This window comes from Urocampus carinirostris, chromosome 5 (assembly GCF_059441175.1).
Source record: "Urocampus carinirostris isolate Australia breed hairy pipefish chromosome 5, RoL_Ucar_1.0, whole genome shotgun sequence".
Taxonomy (NCBI): domain Eukaryota; kingdom Metazoa; phylum Chordata; class Actinopteri; order Syngnathiformes; family Syngnathidae; genus Urocampus; species Urocampus carinirostris.
Genome location: NC_142353.1, coordinates 23,082,598 through 23,099,498, shown reverse-complemented (window position 1 = coordinate 23,099,498; position 16,901 = coordinate 23,082,598). Strand labels below are relative to the sequence as shown.

The window sequence follows — 16,901 nt, the reverse complement described above, 5'->3', positions numbered from 1 at the left end:
TGGAGAGGAGGGTCCGCCAGGAAGTCGAATCTCGGATTCAGGAGGAACAGTGTGGTTTTCGTCCTGGCCGTGGAACACTGGACCAGCTCTATACACTCTTCAGGGTCCTTGAGGGTGCATGGGAATTTGCCTGTCCGGTCTACATGTGTTTTGTGGACTTGGAGAAGGCATTCGACCGTGTTCCTCGGGAGGCCCTGTGGGGGGTGCTTCGGGAGTATGGGGTACCGCACAGTCTTATCCGGGCTGTGCGGTCCCTGTATGCCCGGTGCCAGAGTCTGGTCCGCATTGCCGGCAATAAGTCGGATTCGTTCCCGGTGAGGGTTGGGCTCCACCAGGGCTGCCCTTTGTCACCGATTCTGTTCATAACTTTTATGGACAGAATTTCTAGGCGCAGCCTTGGCGGGGATGGAGTCCGGTTTGGGGGCCTCAGTATTGCGTCACTGCTTTTTGCAGATGACGTGGTGCTGTTGGCTTCCTCAGCCCGTGATCTTCAGCTCTCGCTGGAGCGATTCGCAACCGAGTGTGAAGCGGCCGGGATGGGGATCAGCACCTCCAAGTCCGAGGCCATGGTTCTCAGTCGGAAAAGGGTGGTATGCTCCCTCCGTGTCTGGGAGGAGGTCTTGCCCCAAGTGGAGGAGTTCAAGTATCTTGGGGTCTTGTTCACGAGTGAGGGTAGGATGGAACGGGAGATCGACAGACGGGTCGGTGCAGCGTCTGCCGTCATTCGGACCTTGTACCGGTCTGTCGTGGTGAAGAGGGAGCTGAGCCGAAAGGCAAAGCTCTCGATCTACCAGTCCATCTACGTTCCTACCCTCACCTATGGTCATGAACTTTGGGTCATGACCGAAAGAACTCGATCCCGGATACAAGCGGCCGAAATGAGTTTCCTCCGCAGGGTGGCTGGGTTCTCCCTTAGAGATAGGGTGAGAAGCTCAGTCATCCGGGAGGGACTCGGAGTAGAGCCACTGCTCCTCCGCGTTGAGAGGAGCCAGTTGAGGTGGCTCGGGCATCTAATAAGGATGCCTCCTGGACGCCTCCCTCGGGAGGTGTTCCGGGCATGTCCCACCGGCAGGAGGCCCCGGGGGCGGCCCAGGACACGTTGGAGAGACTATGTCTCTCGGCTGGCTTGGGAACGCCTCGGGGTCCCGTCGGATGAGCTGGAGGAAGTGGCTGGGGATAGGGACGTCTGGGCTTCCCTTTTAACGCTGCTGCCCCCGCGACCCGACCTCGGATAAGCGGAAGACAATGGATGGATGGATGGACAAACGTTTTACCCAAAAGCTCTAGCAAAGCACCTAGAGCAATTTGACTGGGTGAGTGGTAGGAATGGGTGGAGCTATACTCTTTCCTCTAGCCCAGTGCCGTCTGCACTGAAGGTAATAACATTAGTAACTTCGTTTACAGTATTTTGTAATATTTATCCAAGTGAAGTCATGTTTTTTTGTATAGTCCAAGAGATTCCCAATTATCAAAGACCACTACAGACTGTATTACACCACCTGATCTAAAACCTACATGAGAAAAATGAAGGAATCTTGAGAAAGGAGTGAAAGGTATATAAATGGACTTTTACCAAAATTGTGGTTTTTATTCGTATTTAAATAGTTAGACTAAACCTCAAATGTATCGGTAACTGCTCACGAAACTAGTATGAAGGTCTCTAGAATTGATTTGATCCATTTAGGCCATTGTTGTTTTACGATGCGAAAAAAGAACAAAACTGGTTCAAAAAGGTTCCTGAACCCTACATTAGCCAAACAGCATTCAGATCACAATGCATGATGAAAATCGCGAAGTAGCGAAAAGTAAACCGCAATACAGCGAGGGATTATAAAATAAATACATTTACAACAAACGTGTTGAAGAAATATACAATATTTGAATATTCGAGTCCTGTTGCTTTGACGGCATTCATGGTATTCGTTTTGGCACCGCAAAAGAACTTGATTAGAAAAATACCTGTAAGGTCTGGTGCACCTTCTTCCACCAGGTGGCGCTGAGGGGGTTTGAAACTGGACAAAGGTGTGTTCAGTGTCAATACACCTGTCCTTAATTATCCTCACCCCTTATAAGGATATTTTAGACAGACCGATTTATTTTCATTCCACTGCCATGCCAGGTTTGTTTTTCTTTGTTTTTAGCTTCTTCTTTGAATAATTTGTTAGTGTTTTAGTGCAGTTTGTTACTTTATTCCTTGCATTTTTAATTTCCGGTTGCAGTCTTTGTTTCTGGTTTGGACTTTGTCAGGTTTGGTTTTGTTTGGTTGTTTTGTGAATCCTTGTTTGTTTCTTTTTCATTTTTGTATTAAACACCACCCCTCTTTTAGAGGACCCTGCTTCCCCCACATGGGTCCATCACTCCAAAAACTTAACAGTACTCATAATTGTTATGTGTCAGTTGTTGTTTTGCTTGATAATTTTGCACATTTTCATTATTTTTTTCTAATTTTACCTATTTTATTCCTTTTCCTCAATGTTTATACTCGGTAAGAATCCAGATTATAATTTTAGGAAAATAATGAAAAAGATGAGAATTATAATAAATGAGAAAAAGTAATTAGAAAAAGGATATGCCAAAGAACAGTTTTTTTAAACAGTTTTGCAGTGTGTGTAAAGGAGTCAAACTGTACAAACTTCTCTTCAAGATCATCCCAATTTCGGGGGCAATTCTACAAATGTAGACCAATTCGGTTGAGATAGAACAGTTTTGAGTATTCGGTTTGTGCTCAGGCCACTAAATTGTCTGTTGAATACAATGTTTGTTGACTTTTTAATGTTTTTTTTTTACTTGTGATAAGTTTATTCTGTTTTTAGCATTGGAGGATGCCAGTTTAAGTTTTTGACTATTATTCACTGTTGAAATCTTTGATTTCCCTACGCTCTAGGCCGGATCGGCCTTTTGTGACCTTAATAAAAAGAAAGTGCTTTTAGAAAATGTTGGAATATCCGATCTGAGGTCCGGGTTCTCCCCTGTTCGCCTTGCCAGTTCAAAATCCAGTGATGTCTTTTGTCCATTTTTTGGAGTGTATACTAAACTATAAAGCTAATAACTTGCTTCATACGTTCTTTTCCTCTTCAATTGTTATTCAAATCTTCACACAGCGAAATCTTACAAAGAGCTGTGTTTTCGATTTTCGGACTTCAGTAAAACTATACCTAAAACCAATTCGCCATCAGATAATTGGCCTGGCCTCCCGTTTATCAGAAGCACATTACTCTCTTCAGACGGCTTTTTATTCAAATTGCCGATTCGTAAGCATGTGTGCTTGAAGTAAGAACTGTACTGTGTGTTCAGAAGGAAAACGGGTTGCCGCTAGCAACGGTAGCACTCAACCTTGACCCCTTAACCATATTAAGTATTGTACCACTTTAATTTGAAGAAAGTAGCTATTGAGAAAAAAACAATGTTCAGTATGACTAAAGTGGGAACATAGTCCGGATGATAAAACCAATCTTTGACTGATATTTTAAAACACATAATCCATTCGGCCTGAAATAATAACGGACTGGTATTCATTTTCTGAGTAAAATGAATGGTCCACATTAGAGGCGGGCAACCCGGTCCTTTCTAGGTTTCTCTTTTTCTACTCTGGTGATTCAAATGATCAGCTCATGAGCAAACTGGTAGGGGCTTTTAACAATCCTGATGATTTGAAATCAACAGTAAAGGAAATGAAAACCCCAAAACATGCGGGTTGGCCACTTCTGGCCTGCACGATGTAAAGTAGGTCATCTCCAAGTCATGCTAGAAATGTTTTCATGTTTGATACATTTTGTTTTCATACAGATGCCCAAATCGTGAGGAGTCAGTTACCCACGCCGCATACCTTTAATACCTAAAATTCCCTTCCATCTCAGGAGAAGACCAAGGAAAACAAGGAATTACTGAAGTCAAAAAAGGAAAACGAAGCCAAAAAAAAGACTAGTTAGTCAACTTCTCTTCAAAGTTGGAAAGCTGCTTTATCTGTTCACTCTGCATAGAGTGGCGCCTCCAGAGCATCTTACCAGTTTCCGCAACCTTGGGGAAAACTGGTGCACAGGGCAGTACGGGTTTGGTTCCTTGACCAAAAATATTAAGTGTTTTATGACTAGAGCTAAGCGGGCACTGAGAGTCACCGATAGCTGGAATTGGGGCATACAGGTTCAGAGGTGGGAGATATCCTGGCCGAGTGGAAGAGATATGATCCTGGAGAAGGGCCCCCGAGCCTCTTCGTTCCAGTCCAAGGCCAACCCGTCCCCTGAGAAAACTCTCCAGTGACTCCCTGGAGCCTGACAGAGTAGATTGGCTGTTTGCCAGCTTGGGCCTATGTGTCTTTTTTTCCAGGCAGCGTGAGTTTTGGTCTTTGCTGCCAATCTGTGTTAACTGAGAATCGGAACTGTAATGTTCAACGCCGATCTTACGTCGACGGATAACTTCTTGCAGATTGGAACTGTTTAACTCGCCAAGACTGTCGGCTGCGTCCCTGTTGGGAGGACTATATCCATCGTGAAAGATCAGATTGTTTTCGTGATGAAGATTTGAGTCACTGTCGTTTGACATATTTTGGGCAAAGGCTCCTCCATCCTGTCTCCTGTTGTCATTTCCTGCTATATTGTCTGATGCCTTGAGGAGCCCTTCTTTCATGCCTATATGATGGTGTCGCAAACCACCCGCAGGCCGATTTTCAAAACCGTCAGTTTTCTCCTCAGCCAACGGTGAGTTCTGGCCCTTGTGGAGAAGCAGGCGCGGAGATTTGAACCACTTCTGTGTGGAGAATTTCGGGAGATTACGTTGCTTATCCCCATTTGGATGTCGAATCGGAGATCCTGACTCAGAAAGATTGGAGCTAACCCATAAACCAGGACTCTTAATGTTTCTGAGATGGAGAAGGGGGCTTTCAGGTCGAGGATTCCCACTCGTCAAGGAACACTGCAGGGGGACTTGTTGTTTGTCGTACATGAGAGATGAGCTGGTTGGTGTGCGACATGACCGCTCTTCAAAGTCCAGGGGTGGGGGGACATTGTGGTACTGCTTCGTGGTCTGATGTCCAGACGGGAGCCTGTTTGTGGTGATGATAATGACCTCTTTCCCTTTAGCTTTACAAGCATCCAGGAGGATCTTGAGGATGCCCCTGTTTCCCGAATTGACGGCATAAGCGAGAGCAGACAAGCCCTTGTGATCCTCCAGGGTTGGATCGGCACCACTGCTTAAAAGCACGGATGCCATTTCCGTTCCGTCCTGTCCGTGGCATGCATGCATCAAGGCGGTTTTCCCGCTCTTGTCTTGGATGTTTGGATCTGCGCCGTTTTCCAACAGATATCTGGTACAATCCAGGCAACAAGTGGAATATGCGTAATGAAGCAATGAGTACTCAGCATTTAGAGATAAGCGGTACTTACTGGATTATTTTGTGTTTGGGGACACTCTGTGTATCGGAGTGACGTGTCTTGCAGGCCACCATAAGCGGCGTCTCGCCGTTTTCGTTGCTCTCGTTGACGTAGGCCCCGCCCTGGAGAAGCAGACGAATCAGGCGCAGACGACTCCAGTAGACAGCCTTCAGCAGGGAATTGCCGTCTGTTCGAACCTCGTTTGGCTCCTCCATCATGTTGCTGGCAAAAATAGGCAGTTTTACCGCAAAGCTTCCACTTGTGTTAGAATACTGTAAAACATTACTGCATATATAGTCTTAATTAATCGGACCTCCTGTGTGGAATTTGCATGTTCTCCCCGTGCTTGCATGGGTTTCCTCCGGGCACTCCGGTTTCCTCCCACATTGCAAAAACATGCATGTCAGGTTAATTGGCCGGTTCAAATTGTCCCTAAGTGTGAATGAGCGGGTGAGTTGTCTGTCCCTGTGTGCCCTGCGACTGGCTGGCAACCAGTTCAGAGTGTCCCCTGCCCACTGCCCGAAGATAGCTGGGATGGGCTCCAGCACACCCGCGACCCTACTGAGGATAAGCAGTGCAGATAATGGATGGATAGTCTTACTTATAGGAGTTTTCCAGTTATATCCGTTTGAATATTTACATTATTACATTATCTGGTTGTAGTTAATTATATAAATAACTTTGAAGTGTATTTACTAAAATATTTACTTTTGGATGTGTTTTGAGTGAAACATTTACTTATGAGTCTGGACCCTTGCCAGCCAAAACACTTTCAAATTCTAATGAGTCATCTTATCCGGCCCGCAACTGAATCAAAGCTTTCTTGGAAAAGTTCCACTACACACAGAGACTCATCTTTCAAACCACACCAACGTCTCGTGAGTTTTTTGAGGCTTTTTTTTCTGGAAAACATGCCCTTTTTAACAAGCCCAGGGTATGAGAAAATATTCCGTCTTTTTTTGTTTAATTTGTACTTTGTTTGATTTTAATAAATGATTTTAACTGAACTACTGTTTTAGCGTCAGCATGTGTTTCAACACGTATGTAGATGAGGGATGCACGTAGGACAAAAATGTCCACTTGCTTCAAAATAGTTGAACACGCTGAGAAAAATACTAGTTACCTTTACTTCTCAAACATCTTGGCCTGCATTGTTTTAGATAAGATTGATGTGAATAATGTGAATTAACTGTGAATGATGTTGTTTTTATGCCTCACATTCACTGTAAATGCAGCCGTTAATGGAACACTGTTCTGCTGCAGTATGCTCCAGACTGCATTGATGACAAGGATGCAATACAAAAACCGGCAAAATTAAGGACAAACCTAAAATAAATTTATAAAATGTGAATCAAGTTTTACTATGTTGTAATCCATTTAAAATGATTTGAAATGTAGCCAATATTTGATTGGTTAGAATTGTTAAGAGATTGGTAAACTACAGCAAAATACGGCTTTTTAGTCAATGACAAACTTTCCAAAAATAAGTATATTAAAAAAATGCATATTTGAAGTGTCATTATTTCCCAAACCTTGTGGTATCAATCGTTCTTGGATAGTGTTGTAAATTTTGGAAGCTGTGGTGGAAGAAAAACAAAGTGATAATACCATTTCTAGAACCTATGAAGTTATCTTAGGTACCAATAGATTAAGTCATTTGGCATAATCTGTATTTAAACAGCAAGACTATTGTTGAGGTATTTAAAACATCACCTGAAAATTCATCTTTCTCAACCTTCTAGCACAGGGATAGGCAAACTATGCCCCGCGGGGCACATGCAGCCCACCAGGTTTTTTTAATTTAGCCCACCCAAAGACTAAAAATAAAATGGGAACATGTATAAAATGATTAAACAAAAAGCGCTATTAATACAAATGTGTCAATTTGGTGTCAAGCTTGTCCCCGGAGTCCCAACATTCAATTAGGGGGCTACATTTTTCTTTAATTGCTATTCTTTTTTTTTTATTCATGTATTGATTATAATTACCAAGATATTTATCTAATTTAATGAAAGACCTTCTGAATTAGCTGAGCTAGCTAGTTTTTCAATGCATATTATCAATGTTCGAAATGAATGTTTGAAAACAAACATGGGTTAAATTGTCTGTTTGTACATCGCTTTCTCATATAATTGCTGCTTATTCTAAAGAAAATAATTTTTTGCATGAATGTTTGCACGGGAAAAAAGGGCAAAAATTATTTTATATTTTTGGGGCCAGCAAAGAAGGCCTTGCAGGCCCTCGTGGTCCACGACTATTTTATATTCATTCATGCAGTAAATATATTGCTGTCAGGCCATGTATTATGTTATTTTTATCAAAAATTACCTACTACTCAGTATTTCCGACGTATCAAATTTGAGAACGTATCAGCAAATCAAAAACAATATCAAAATTGATTTAAATGAATGAAAATGGAATAATTTGTTTTCCTCCTGCCAAATATGCAGCCCACAAATCAGTTTTCCCACCCTTGTTCAAGCAGAAAGTCCTTATTTTCCCAACCTTTCATGCGGAAAGGGTGAATGATGAGACGTGTGGAAAATGTATCCTGTGTAGGTCACTTAAAAGGACGGGGTGTATTAATTAGCGCCCCTAGTGGTGACATATTTCATTCATCAAAATTTTATTGATGAGAATAATAAGAAAAAAATCATGAACTATCACATGAGCATGTATTTTTTAAAAATATTTTTAGGTCGATAATTCTGGATTCATTTGCTACACCATGAGCCTTACCTAGAGAAAACTAACATCATTGGCCGCCAACTTGCTGCTACGGCTACCTCAAACCATCAAAAAGGTTCAGCAAGAAAAAGGCGATGTAAAATGGTGCTGTTTGGTCACTCTAAGTCTACGTCGTTTGCATTCTTTCTTGTGCTTTTTAGCTCTCGTTTTCAGTTGCGTGGCACAATGCAGCGACATCTAGTGGGCAAATAATATGCATTGTCCCTTCATATAGCTTCAGTGTGAAGAAGGTAAATGGGTAAAAATACACTTTTTTAACACAAATATTCCCTTGAAAAAGAGGACACACTGTATATGAGCTGATGCCTGATTCAAATTAGTCTCATCTCATTTGCTGCACCGCTTATCCTCAGTAGGGTCGCGGGGGTGCTGGAGCCTATCCCAGCAATCATCGGGCAGTGGGCAGGGGACACCCTGAACTGGTTGCCAGCCAATCGCAGGGCACACGGGGACAGACAACTCGCTCGCTCATTCACACCTAGGGATAATTTGGACTGGCCAATCCACCTGAAACGCATGTGTTTGGAATGTGGGAGCAAACCGGAGTGCTCGGAGGAAACCCACTTAAGCACGGGGAGAACATACAAACTCCGCACAGGAAGTCCTGTAGCTGGATTTGAACCCACACAGGAGGTCCCTGAGACCTTAGAACTGTGCTGCACACGCGCTAACCACTGCCCCGCCGTGCTGCGATTCAGATTAGTAGTTAAAAAAAAAAAAGAAAAGAAAAAAAAAATAGACACACAAATAGTGGAAGCCCGTCAGCCGGCCGGGACCTACCTCAAAAAATGATCCTGATCCTTTTTTTTGGGATGGGGTCAGCATCAAGAGGCAGGAGAATCCAGCCGGTAGAGCGTCAATCCATGCATAGGGAGAACTGCAGAATTGAGGCAGTCAAACACTCATATATTCTTCTATGAAGCATGTGAGTGTCGGCAGTGGGAGGCACGTAGCCAATGACAGCACTTTGCATAGTGCGCTCACTCTTGGTAAAGATTATGCGCAGGTACCAATTCTTTCCTTTGTGAGTTACAACAAAAGGGACCTCAACGTCATGCGGAGGTTCGAGGTGGCAGGCAGGTATTGTTTTAGTCCAGGCTTAGTCATTCTCAAGTGTTAGCTTAGTGCGACAAAAGCAATTTCTTTTGAAAACATCCTCTCGAGTGATGTTCGCATATTCCACACGTGCCAAAGTCAAGGTCCCCACGCCGCATCCTGCTCCAAGAAAGTTGTCTCCGGCCCCTAAGATGATCTTGATTCATTATTGGAGGGCTGCAACAAACGATTGTTTTCATCATCGATGAATGGGGTCAATCATTTTCGATGAATCGGATTTCTTGAAGACATTTTGAATTTACTCCTCTTGATTCATTTGTTGAGGTTTTGGACGGATGGGAAAAAAAGTTCACAAAACAACTGAATATTTTCTAACATAAAACAATAGAATCTATTCCAAGTGTTAGTCAATTAACTTGACAAAAAAAAATACATCATATGTATGCAATCGACCTGATGCAGAAGATGCAGTATTCTTTTCCTACTACCTTTTCCAAACACATATATATTTCATCTTATCATACAAAACAAGAGAAATACATTTAATTTAATGTGTAGCAAAAAAAATGTAACTACAAAAAAATGTTGTTTTACATTTTTTATATTTTTCAAAATCTGGTCAACAAATTTGTTGGTTGAATATTTGTATATGATCAACATTCCTTTTATGAAAATGATATGTGATATGCTTAAGAATCTGGCCCTTGTGTAAAGCTAAACGTGACATTATTATTCTTATTTTGATTTACCTATTTACTTCGACAGCCCTTTCTGTTCCCTTGAAAATTGTTCACTTTGTTTCATGATGAAACAATCACTACGAAGGTGACATTTTCACGCCAATTTTGTTCAAAAAAGAGAAAGAAAAAATGTGAGCTAACTTTTTATAAAAACGGTCTTGCCACTCTCTGCCAGACCAAAGAGGTACTAAAACTCTCAACGTGTCAACAGAATTGTGCGCATTCTTATTTGCATTGATTTAACGTACTTAGCAGCTCGTAAATCACATAATACAACAAATCGATTATCTAATTAGTTTCCAACGCGTTTCATATTTGATTAGTTGTTGCAGCCCTGCGTTACTGTATCATACACCGGGTGGGTATTCCACAAAAGTGGAATAAAAAAACACAGATTAACCGAACAGTCGTTTTGAAATCAAAATGAGTGACCAATGTGAATCATGTAGATCCAAGGAGAAAACTTTGTGCAGGGGATCAGTGGAGCAGCAACAATTACTTGCAGTTTTAAATATGTCCGCTTGATGTCTCCCCAAGCTGTATTTGCTACCATTAATCAACCTAACTCAGTAGTTCTAAAATACAACGGGAACTTCGACAACCTGGACGAGTTTGACCTCGTGTGTTCATCTTGGGGGCGCGAGAGGATTTCTTCTTCCGAGGAGGGACGCAACAAAAAGTAATTGAGAAACACTGACCTAACTGAACAAGTGCTGAATGCAACTATGTTCTATTTGTGTCTGCTCTCAGTGGTTAAATGATAGCCTTTTTGCTTGCTGTGCGGGAGACTCCGGTTCGATACCCGGCCAATATAACAAACACGAATGTTTGCCTATTTAACTGGATATTGTGTTTCATTTTGTTTTTTTTTCTTTTAAGGCTTTTATCATTTATCCTGGGGTGCCGCTTATTAACTACTTCACTATGTTGTTATGACAATAAGTACAATTTAAATTAATTTCCATTTAACAATTTCTATTTTTTACTATATTTCATATATCCCTTATACAGAACAAGCTTTTCTTTAACGAGGGACCAGATGACAGAGTTCACCGATAGGCTACTGCATTATCTTAGTCAAAGATTTCCCTTTTGGTCACCTTTTAGAATCTCAAAAACAATACTAAACATATTTAACAAAACTGACAAGCATTGGTATAATAATGAAACACAATTATTCACTTGGAAAGAGGGAAGTTATACGTTAAAGGGCTGTAGTAAATTCAAAATCCCATCGGAGAGAACCACCAGGAAATGTATGTGTGTGTCCATGTGCTGAGTCAAACTTTGGAACAATTTACAATACGAGATCAAACGATGTCCCAATATTCGCCTGTTCAAATCCAGATACAAAGAAACACTATTGCAGAATACAGAGATGAAGAAAATGGGGTATGAGTGATACTAGAGATTAGAAATACTGCTTTTACGAACTATAGTTCACCTTGTTGTTATTGTTACTATTGTTATATCATAACAGTTATATTATTATTGCTATTGTTATTATCATTGGTGTCGTAATGATGTTTGGTGACTAGTGGCATTAGATAGAGATAGATAATTCATTATGACATTGAGGGAGGGTACTACGATTAGTGTATAAAATATGTGACTATTGTTATGATTATTGATATCAGACTTATGTAATATGTATATCCGTGAGATTTTGTTATATTTAGACACAAAAGAGGAGCTAGCTGTAAAATGTAACTAATAGGGAAGATGAAGGGGTAGGGAAAATAAGTGTCTGCTTCTTACTACCCTTTTTCGAACATGTTAACATTATTTTGTTGCTTGTTGAGTCATTGTTTTTGTCCTGTTTTTATTTATAATGTTCGAAATAAAGTTTTCATTCATTCATATGACCTGACAGCAATAGATTTACTACATGAGTGATAATAAAACAGAGGTGGGCCGTCAGGGCCGGCAAGGCCTTCTCTGCTGGCCCAAAAAAGATCTGGAACATGGATTAAATGTAATTAACATGACATCAAAATGTATTAAATAGTTCCAAATTTTCTGTCAGCTTCCTTTCATAGCTACTCCCTGGTTGAGCTGCTTCCAGACGTGTGCTTTCATATTCAATTATTTCACCCATCTCATCTCGGCACAACCTACTTGCAGGTGGACTGCTGATGAAAGGATGCAGACTTTTGCAGGTGGAGGTGCTGAAAAGGGTTCATGAAGGTCACTAGGGCATCTCAAAGGGCATCTCAAAGTGCATCACCAGAGCACAAGAGTCCAAGTCCAGGTCTATCAAAGCAGATAACGGTAAAAGTGGAACATTGTGCAAATCGTGCCAAGGAGGCGCATAACTTCCCAGAACCGCTGATGACGACACGGCTGCCCGCTAATTTTAAAAGACAATAAAAACATAAAAATAAAAACACACATCTCTTTTTTTAGTTTGGAAATGAAGTTTATTCTGCTACTGGAATTAAACGACAGAAAGCATGTAAACAAGAATTGAGAAACAGAGCAGTAAGTGACTGCTTCCCTATCCCAGCAGAATATGCATTACAGGATAGCACCTGGCCAAAAATGTCCAATGTAAAAAAACATTTCCAATTTCAATATGGGATGCATTCCAAATCTAACCATGCTTTTCTCAAACTAAATCCTAGTTTATCCATTTCAAGATTATAATTTTCAATATCAACACCCTTATTAGGAGTAATTTAGCTAAATTTAACCATCTCAGTAGCAGAATCGCAGTCATGGAATATTAGAACGGAACTATACAGATTAATGAACGCGCGGACATTGATCACTGCTTGCTTCCTGGTCTAGAATAGAACAAGTGATTATTTTCCTACCACGTCAAAGCAAGCAAGGAAAACAGTAGCGGGTTGTTAAGGAAGCCAATATCACAAACACTTAATAATATCACAGAACATATTCATATAACTGCAGGCATGTCAAAGATACGGCCCGCGGGTCGGATCCGGTCAAAAAAAAGCAAGACTAAGTCATTATCGTCAAAAATTAGGATTTTTTTTTCTTAAAAGAAATGCAAACAAAATGTTCCCTTAAGCCTTTAGAGGGTAGTGTAGAGTTTTTATAGCATGGTGAGTTGGTTCAGGTGAAAAACTGTATTCAGTGAACTGTTAAAATGAATCAGTGAACACATTTAATGCCAAACAAGAAAATCTTTTTCCCCATTGTTTGTGAATAAATGTGATGTGTTTATAAGAGATCCATTGTAATTATAGTACGTAGGGAAGGTTACTAATGATAAAGCATAATAATGAAAAACAGCTAAAAACTTGGAGTTTACATAATATTTACTGACCCGGCCCAAATCAGAACAGAAAATCTGGATCCGGCCTAAGAGCCTAACTGAGTTTGACATCCCTGGCTAGGCGGTTTTAAAAAAAAAAATGCTTCAACTTGTACTGATGGATCCCAACAATTTAGAAATCTACAACTAAAACACAGCTTCTTTTACTAGTGAAGCGACGATAAACTTCAAAACTACATCTAGGTTTAAAAAAACAAAGAAAAACTTAAGATTGACTTTGGAGCTAAGCCAGTACACACAAGTGATGGTGGACCCCATTTCAAACACGTTAGTACATTGTGGTTGGTTACAAAACTTCATAATCTTTCTTATCCTTTTTGCCTTCGCCTTCGAAGTTGTCTGCCCCGTCAGTGTTCTCGTGGCGGCGTTTGCGGCTGCTGTTGACACCGAAACGAGGGTTCGTCTGTGGCAGGGGGTCCATACCCAAAACCTTGTAAATATGACGGAATGCCAACAGCCTCAGCGCAAACTGAAAGGGCAAGAGAGAACACATCCAACCATAGTTAGTATTTGGTTTGATTCATGTTCAAAGTCAAACCCCAAATTCCCGTCGGGAAACTAGGCCGATGGTTAAAAGGTGAGAAATGTGTGGAGAAGATCTGTTCTGGTACATTATAGAACCAAACAAAATATCGAGCTATGTCAACCCACACTGTGTTTCAGTTAAGTTTTTGACAAGGGTAATATATCTAGTTCCAATTGCCATGCATCTGTTCCCTTGACAAGAGAGAGAAGTTAGCTCTTTAAGAAGGGTCACTTGAATACAACTAAAAGAAAAATAACAAGAACTCAAATTAGAATTTGCAAACATCAACCGATGAAGCCAAAATACGCTGGTCTAAGTAGTTTCAGTTAGCCTGGATTTCTTTATTCCAATTTAGTGCAATGCCCCGTAAACTCCACACCAAGTCCCTGCAACATCTCGTGGTTGCTATTGAAATCCACGTGTGGAGAAAAAAAAAATACTAAATAATCAAAAAAAATCAAAGTGTGTATGTGTTAGAGGTAAGACTTTGGGCACGAAATGTTAATCATTAAGTCAGGCCAGGCCGGGCTTTTCACTCGCCTTTTTTTTTTTTTTTTTTTTTTTTTTTTTTTTTTTTTTTTTTTTTAGATGACTGCTTTTTACTTCGACTTGAGTAATGTTTCTGAAGTAACACTAATTTTGCTGCAGGTCGATGCCGAAATATACACTAAGGTGCCAAAGCTATATTATTAAGGGAAATATCTGTGTATTATTTGTTATTGCAACATCCATCGCAGCCTGGTCATCCTGGAAGGGGGATTAACTCATGTGCTGTCCCTTCTCGAAGTTTCTTCATTTTCCTTATGTTGAGGATTTTTCTTGCCCTCATATAGGTTTTAGATCAGGGGATGGTGTAATAAAAGTCTGTAATAATAGTCTGTGGTTTGCAATAATCTGTGCAGCCCTTTGAGACTCTTTGTGATTAAGGGCCATACAAATAAACTTAAAATTTGACTTGCCTTGACATAACTATCATAACGAACATGCTTACCAAACCATCAGTTTAACTCCAAACCACTAAATCACCTTTAAGGAAGTTTCATCCTCGATGCCACGGTACATGGCTTCCTCTTTCCACCGCTACGTCCCTTACGTCAGACGTCTTTTTCACTTCTCGCCAATAGCTTAAAAGCCTAACATAATTTCTTTCTGCTTTCCAGCCAAATGTTTCACTATTTGCATCTTGTGATCAGCAGAATACGATTTCTTTTTGGTGCCATTTTGTTCAGTTTTTTTCCGCTGCACTTCGCCGCCTAAGTTTTCATTTTGGCGTTGCACTTTGAAGTGCACACTTGATTTGAGGGGCTCGGCCTGAGGTAAACCCGGATTTGCGTCCTTCGGCCAAAGCGGGCAATTTAGTGTCCGCTTCAGATCATCCAGCATATCCAGGAACCTGAACTACCGTATTTATTCAAGAGTAAGGCGGACCCAGTTATTTTAGATTTTAAATAGGTATAAAATTCCGTTTCATCTTTTATTGGCTCAAATTAAGCATTGTAAGTGACAAACGTTGAAAACATGCGGGTGTTATAAAAAAATTGACGACTTACACTATGAACACAAAACCAAAATAAAATTTATATTTATTAAAAGGCCCTTCAAACTCTATCATCCTATGGTGTGCTTTCAGGGCCTAAAAGGCCTTCTCTGCTGGCCTAAAATATTTAAATCATGTCATGTCATTTGTAATTTGTCCATCAATACTTATCAAATGATTCCAAATAGTCTAACAGGTCCTTGTCATTGAGTCTTTCTGTTTATGCTGCTTCCAAATGTGTGCATTCACATTTCAGCCATTACTTGTTGCTTTGTTCAGTAATCCACTCAGAGGTATACAACATCAGTGTTCGGGAAGGCTGTTGGTTTAGCCAATCAGATTCCAAGTTGGCACCTGAGGGTCTGCTAGCGGGCTTTGCGGGTCAGGCCAAACTTCTCTCTCGCTGAGCATGCAACTTTTGTTTAGATGAATACCCAAATAAATCAAATGTGCTCTATAGTCTGGAATTCACAGTATTTCATATTTTGGGGGGAGTTATTTTCTGGGTTTTTTTCATAAAGATTTATAACAGTGGATTGTGAAATAAGAACTCTTCTTAAGAAAAATCTTATCATGGCCACCTCACTCGGACCCTGGGTCCATAAGCCCCCAGGTAAATTGAGTCTGAAGGCCCCTAAAGTATTTTACTGTCAGAAGTGAGGCCACATAAACATTCTGGTATGCCAAACTGTGAGCTAGCTTTGTCCAGCATTGACGGCATATGCAAATTTGATTATCTCTGAAACCTGCCCCCCTTCGCACCCTGCAGCTGCATCAATGTCATGTACATCTTTATTGCAAGTGTTTTAATGTATTTAATTTCACAATTTAAAAATGCAAAAAAAAAAAAAAAAAAGTCGTACTTGGGCACTATGGGTTATGTCCTCTCTCTCTTGCGCTCCAAGAGTTGTCAGGGTATCAACAGGAATCTTTTCACAAGGATCCATCAATCCCGGCCCAACTGTTAAAACACAAATACATCATAAGTCATCTTCTCAAACATGTTATTGGAAAAGCATGCCTAATAAAATGTTTGCATTTGAAGGTAACTCAAAGTGTAAGGACTTAAACAGCGATGAGAAGTACATTAGCAAAAGTGGGTCTCTACTTTTTGGGTACGTGACAATATTGTTAATGTGTTGATGACTGTATAGAATTTAGCCTTGAACGCCGTCAAACAGGGAAGGCCAAAAGATACTATAAACATAATGTCTGTAATCTCAACAATAACGACTCAAAAAAAAAAAAAAAAAAAAAAAAAAAGTGTCATGGAATGAAAAATAGTAAAATCTTACCAGAGTGTAAAATCCCGGAGGAAATGCATTCGAACACACGCCTCAGTGCATCACCTGGGCTTAGGGGTACAGAAGCACTACTGATGGCTTTTTCAACAAGCAGCTCCATGGCCTAGAAGGTGATAAGGATTAGCAGATTTAGAATTTTGACTGTTTATTGTTTAAACAATGGGCATGCAGTGTTAAATATAGTAATCAAGCAACTTGCCCCTAGCCAAGGCACTTCACTTAAAATAGGTGTTTGCAATTCTGATCCAGACACAAATAAATTCAATAAATGATTATAATTTAAAACTGCAGTTAAAAGAAAATGTTCTTGTCTGAATTAAATA

At 40.5% G+C, this 16,901-nt stretch overlaps 2 protein-coding genes across 3 annotated transcripts in view; both read right to left on the bottom strand.

The window, feature by feature from the left end:
- Positions 1 to 1,268: 1,268 nt before the first annotated feature.
- Positions 1,269 to 9,004, bottom strand: LOC148365776 (ankyrin repeat domain-containing protein 34B-like). The gene is made up of 3 exons (XM_088335096.1): positions 8,895 to 9,004; positions 5,379 to 5,588; positions 1,269 to 5,299 (listed from the first exon to the last, which is right to left on the bottom strand). Exons 2-3 carry the CDS (start codon positions 5,582 to 5,584, stop codon positions 3,922 to 3,924), a joined length of 1,584 nt encoding a protein of 527 aa, XP_088191222.1. The 5' UTR covers positions 5,585 to 5,588; positions 8,895 to 9,004; the 3' UTR covers positions 1,269 to 3,921.
- Positions 9,005 to 12,307: 3,303 nt separating this feature from the next.
- The window catches only part of zfr (zinc finger RNA binding protein), a 28,400-nt gene continuing 23,806 nt past the window's right edge, over positions 12,308 to 16,901 (bottom strand). The window contains exons 18-20 of one of the 2 annotated variants that reach the window (XM_088336204.1): positions 16,570 to 16,681; positions 16,138 to 16,235; positions 12,308 to 13,680 (exon numbers count right to left, since the gene is read on the bottom strand). In XM_088336204.1, the coding sequence (XP_088192330.1) occupies positions 13,498 to 13,680; positions 16,138 to 16,235; positions 16,570 to 16,681 (393 nt within the window). In that variant the 3' untranslated portion in view covers positions 12,308 to 13,497. Of the gene's footprint in view, positions 13,681 to 16,137; positions 16,236 to 16,569; positions 16,682 to 16,901 lie in introns of those variants that run through there. The other variant, XR_015850507.1, reaches the window with a different exon arrangement.

Bases quoted from the DNA above. Each gene is read 5' to 3' on its own strand.
- LOC148365776 (XM_088335096.1), bottom strand. From the start codon at position 5,584: ATGATGGAGGAGCCAAACGAGGTTCGAACAGACGGCAATTCCCTGCTG. The intron at 5,300-5,378 runs GTAAGTACCGCT...GGATTGTACCAG, and splicing joins CCCAAACACAAAATAATCCA to ATATCTGTTGGAAAACGGCG.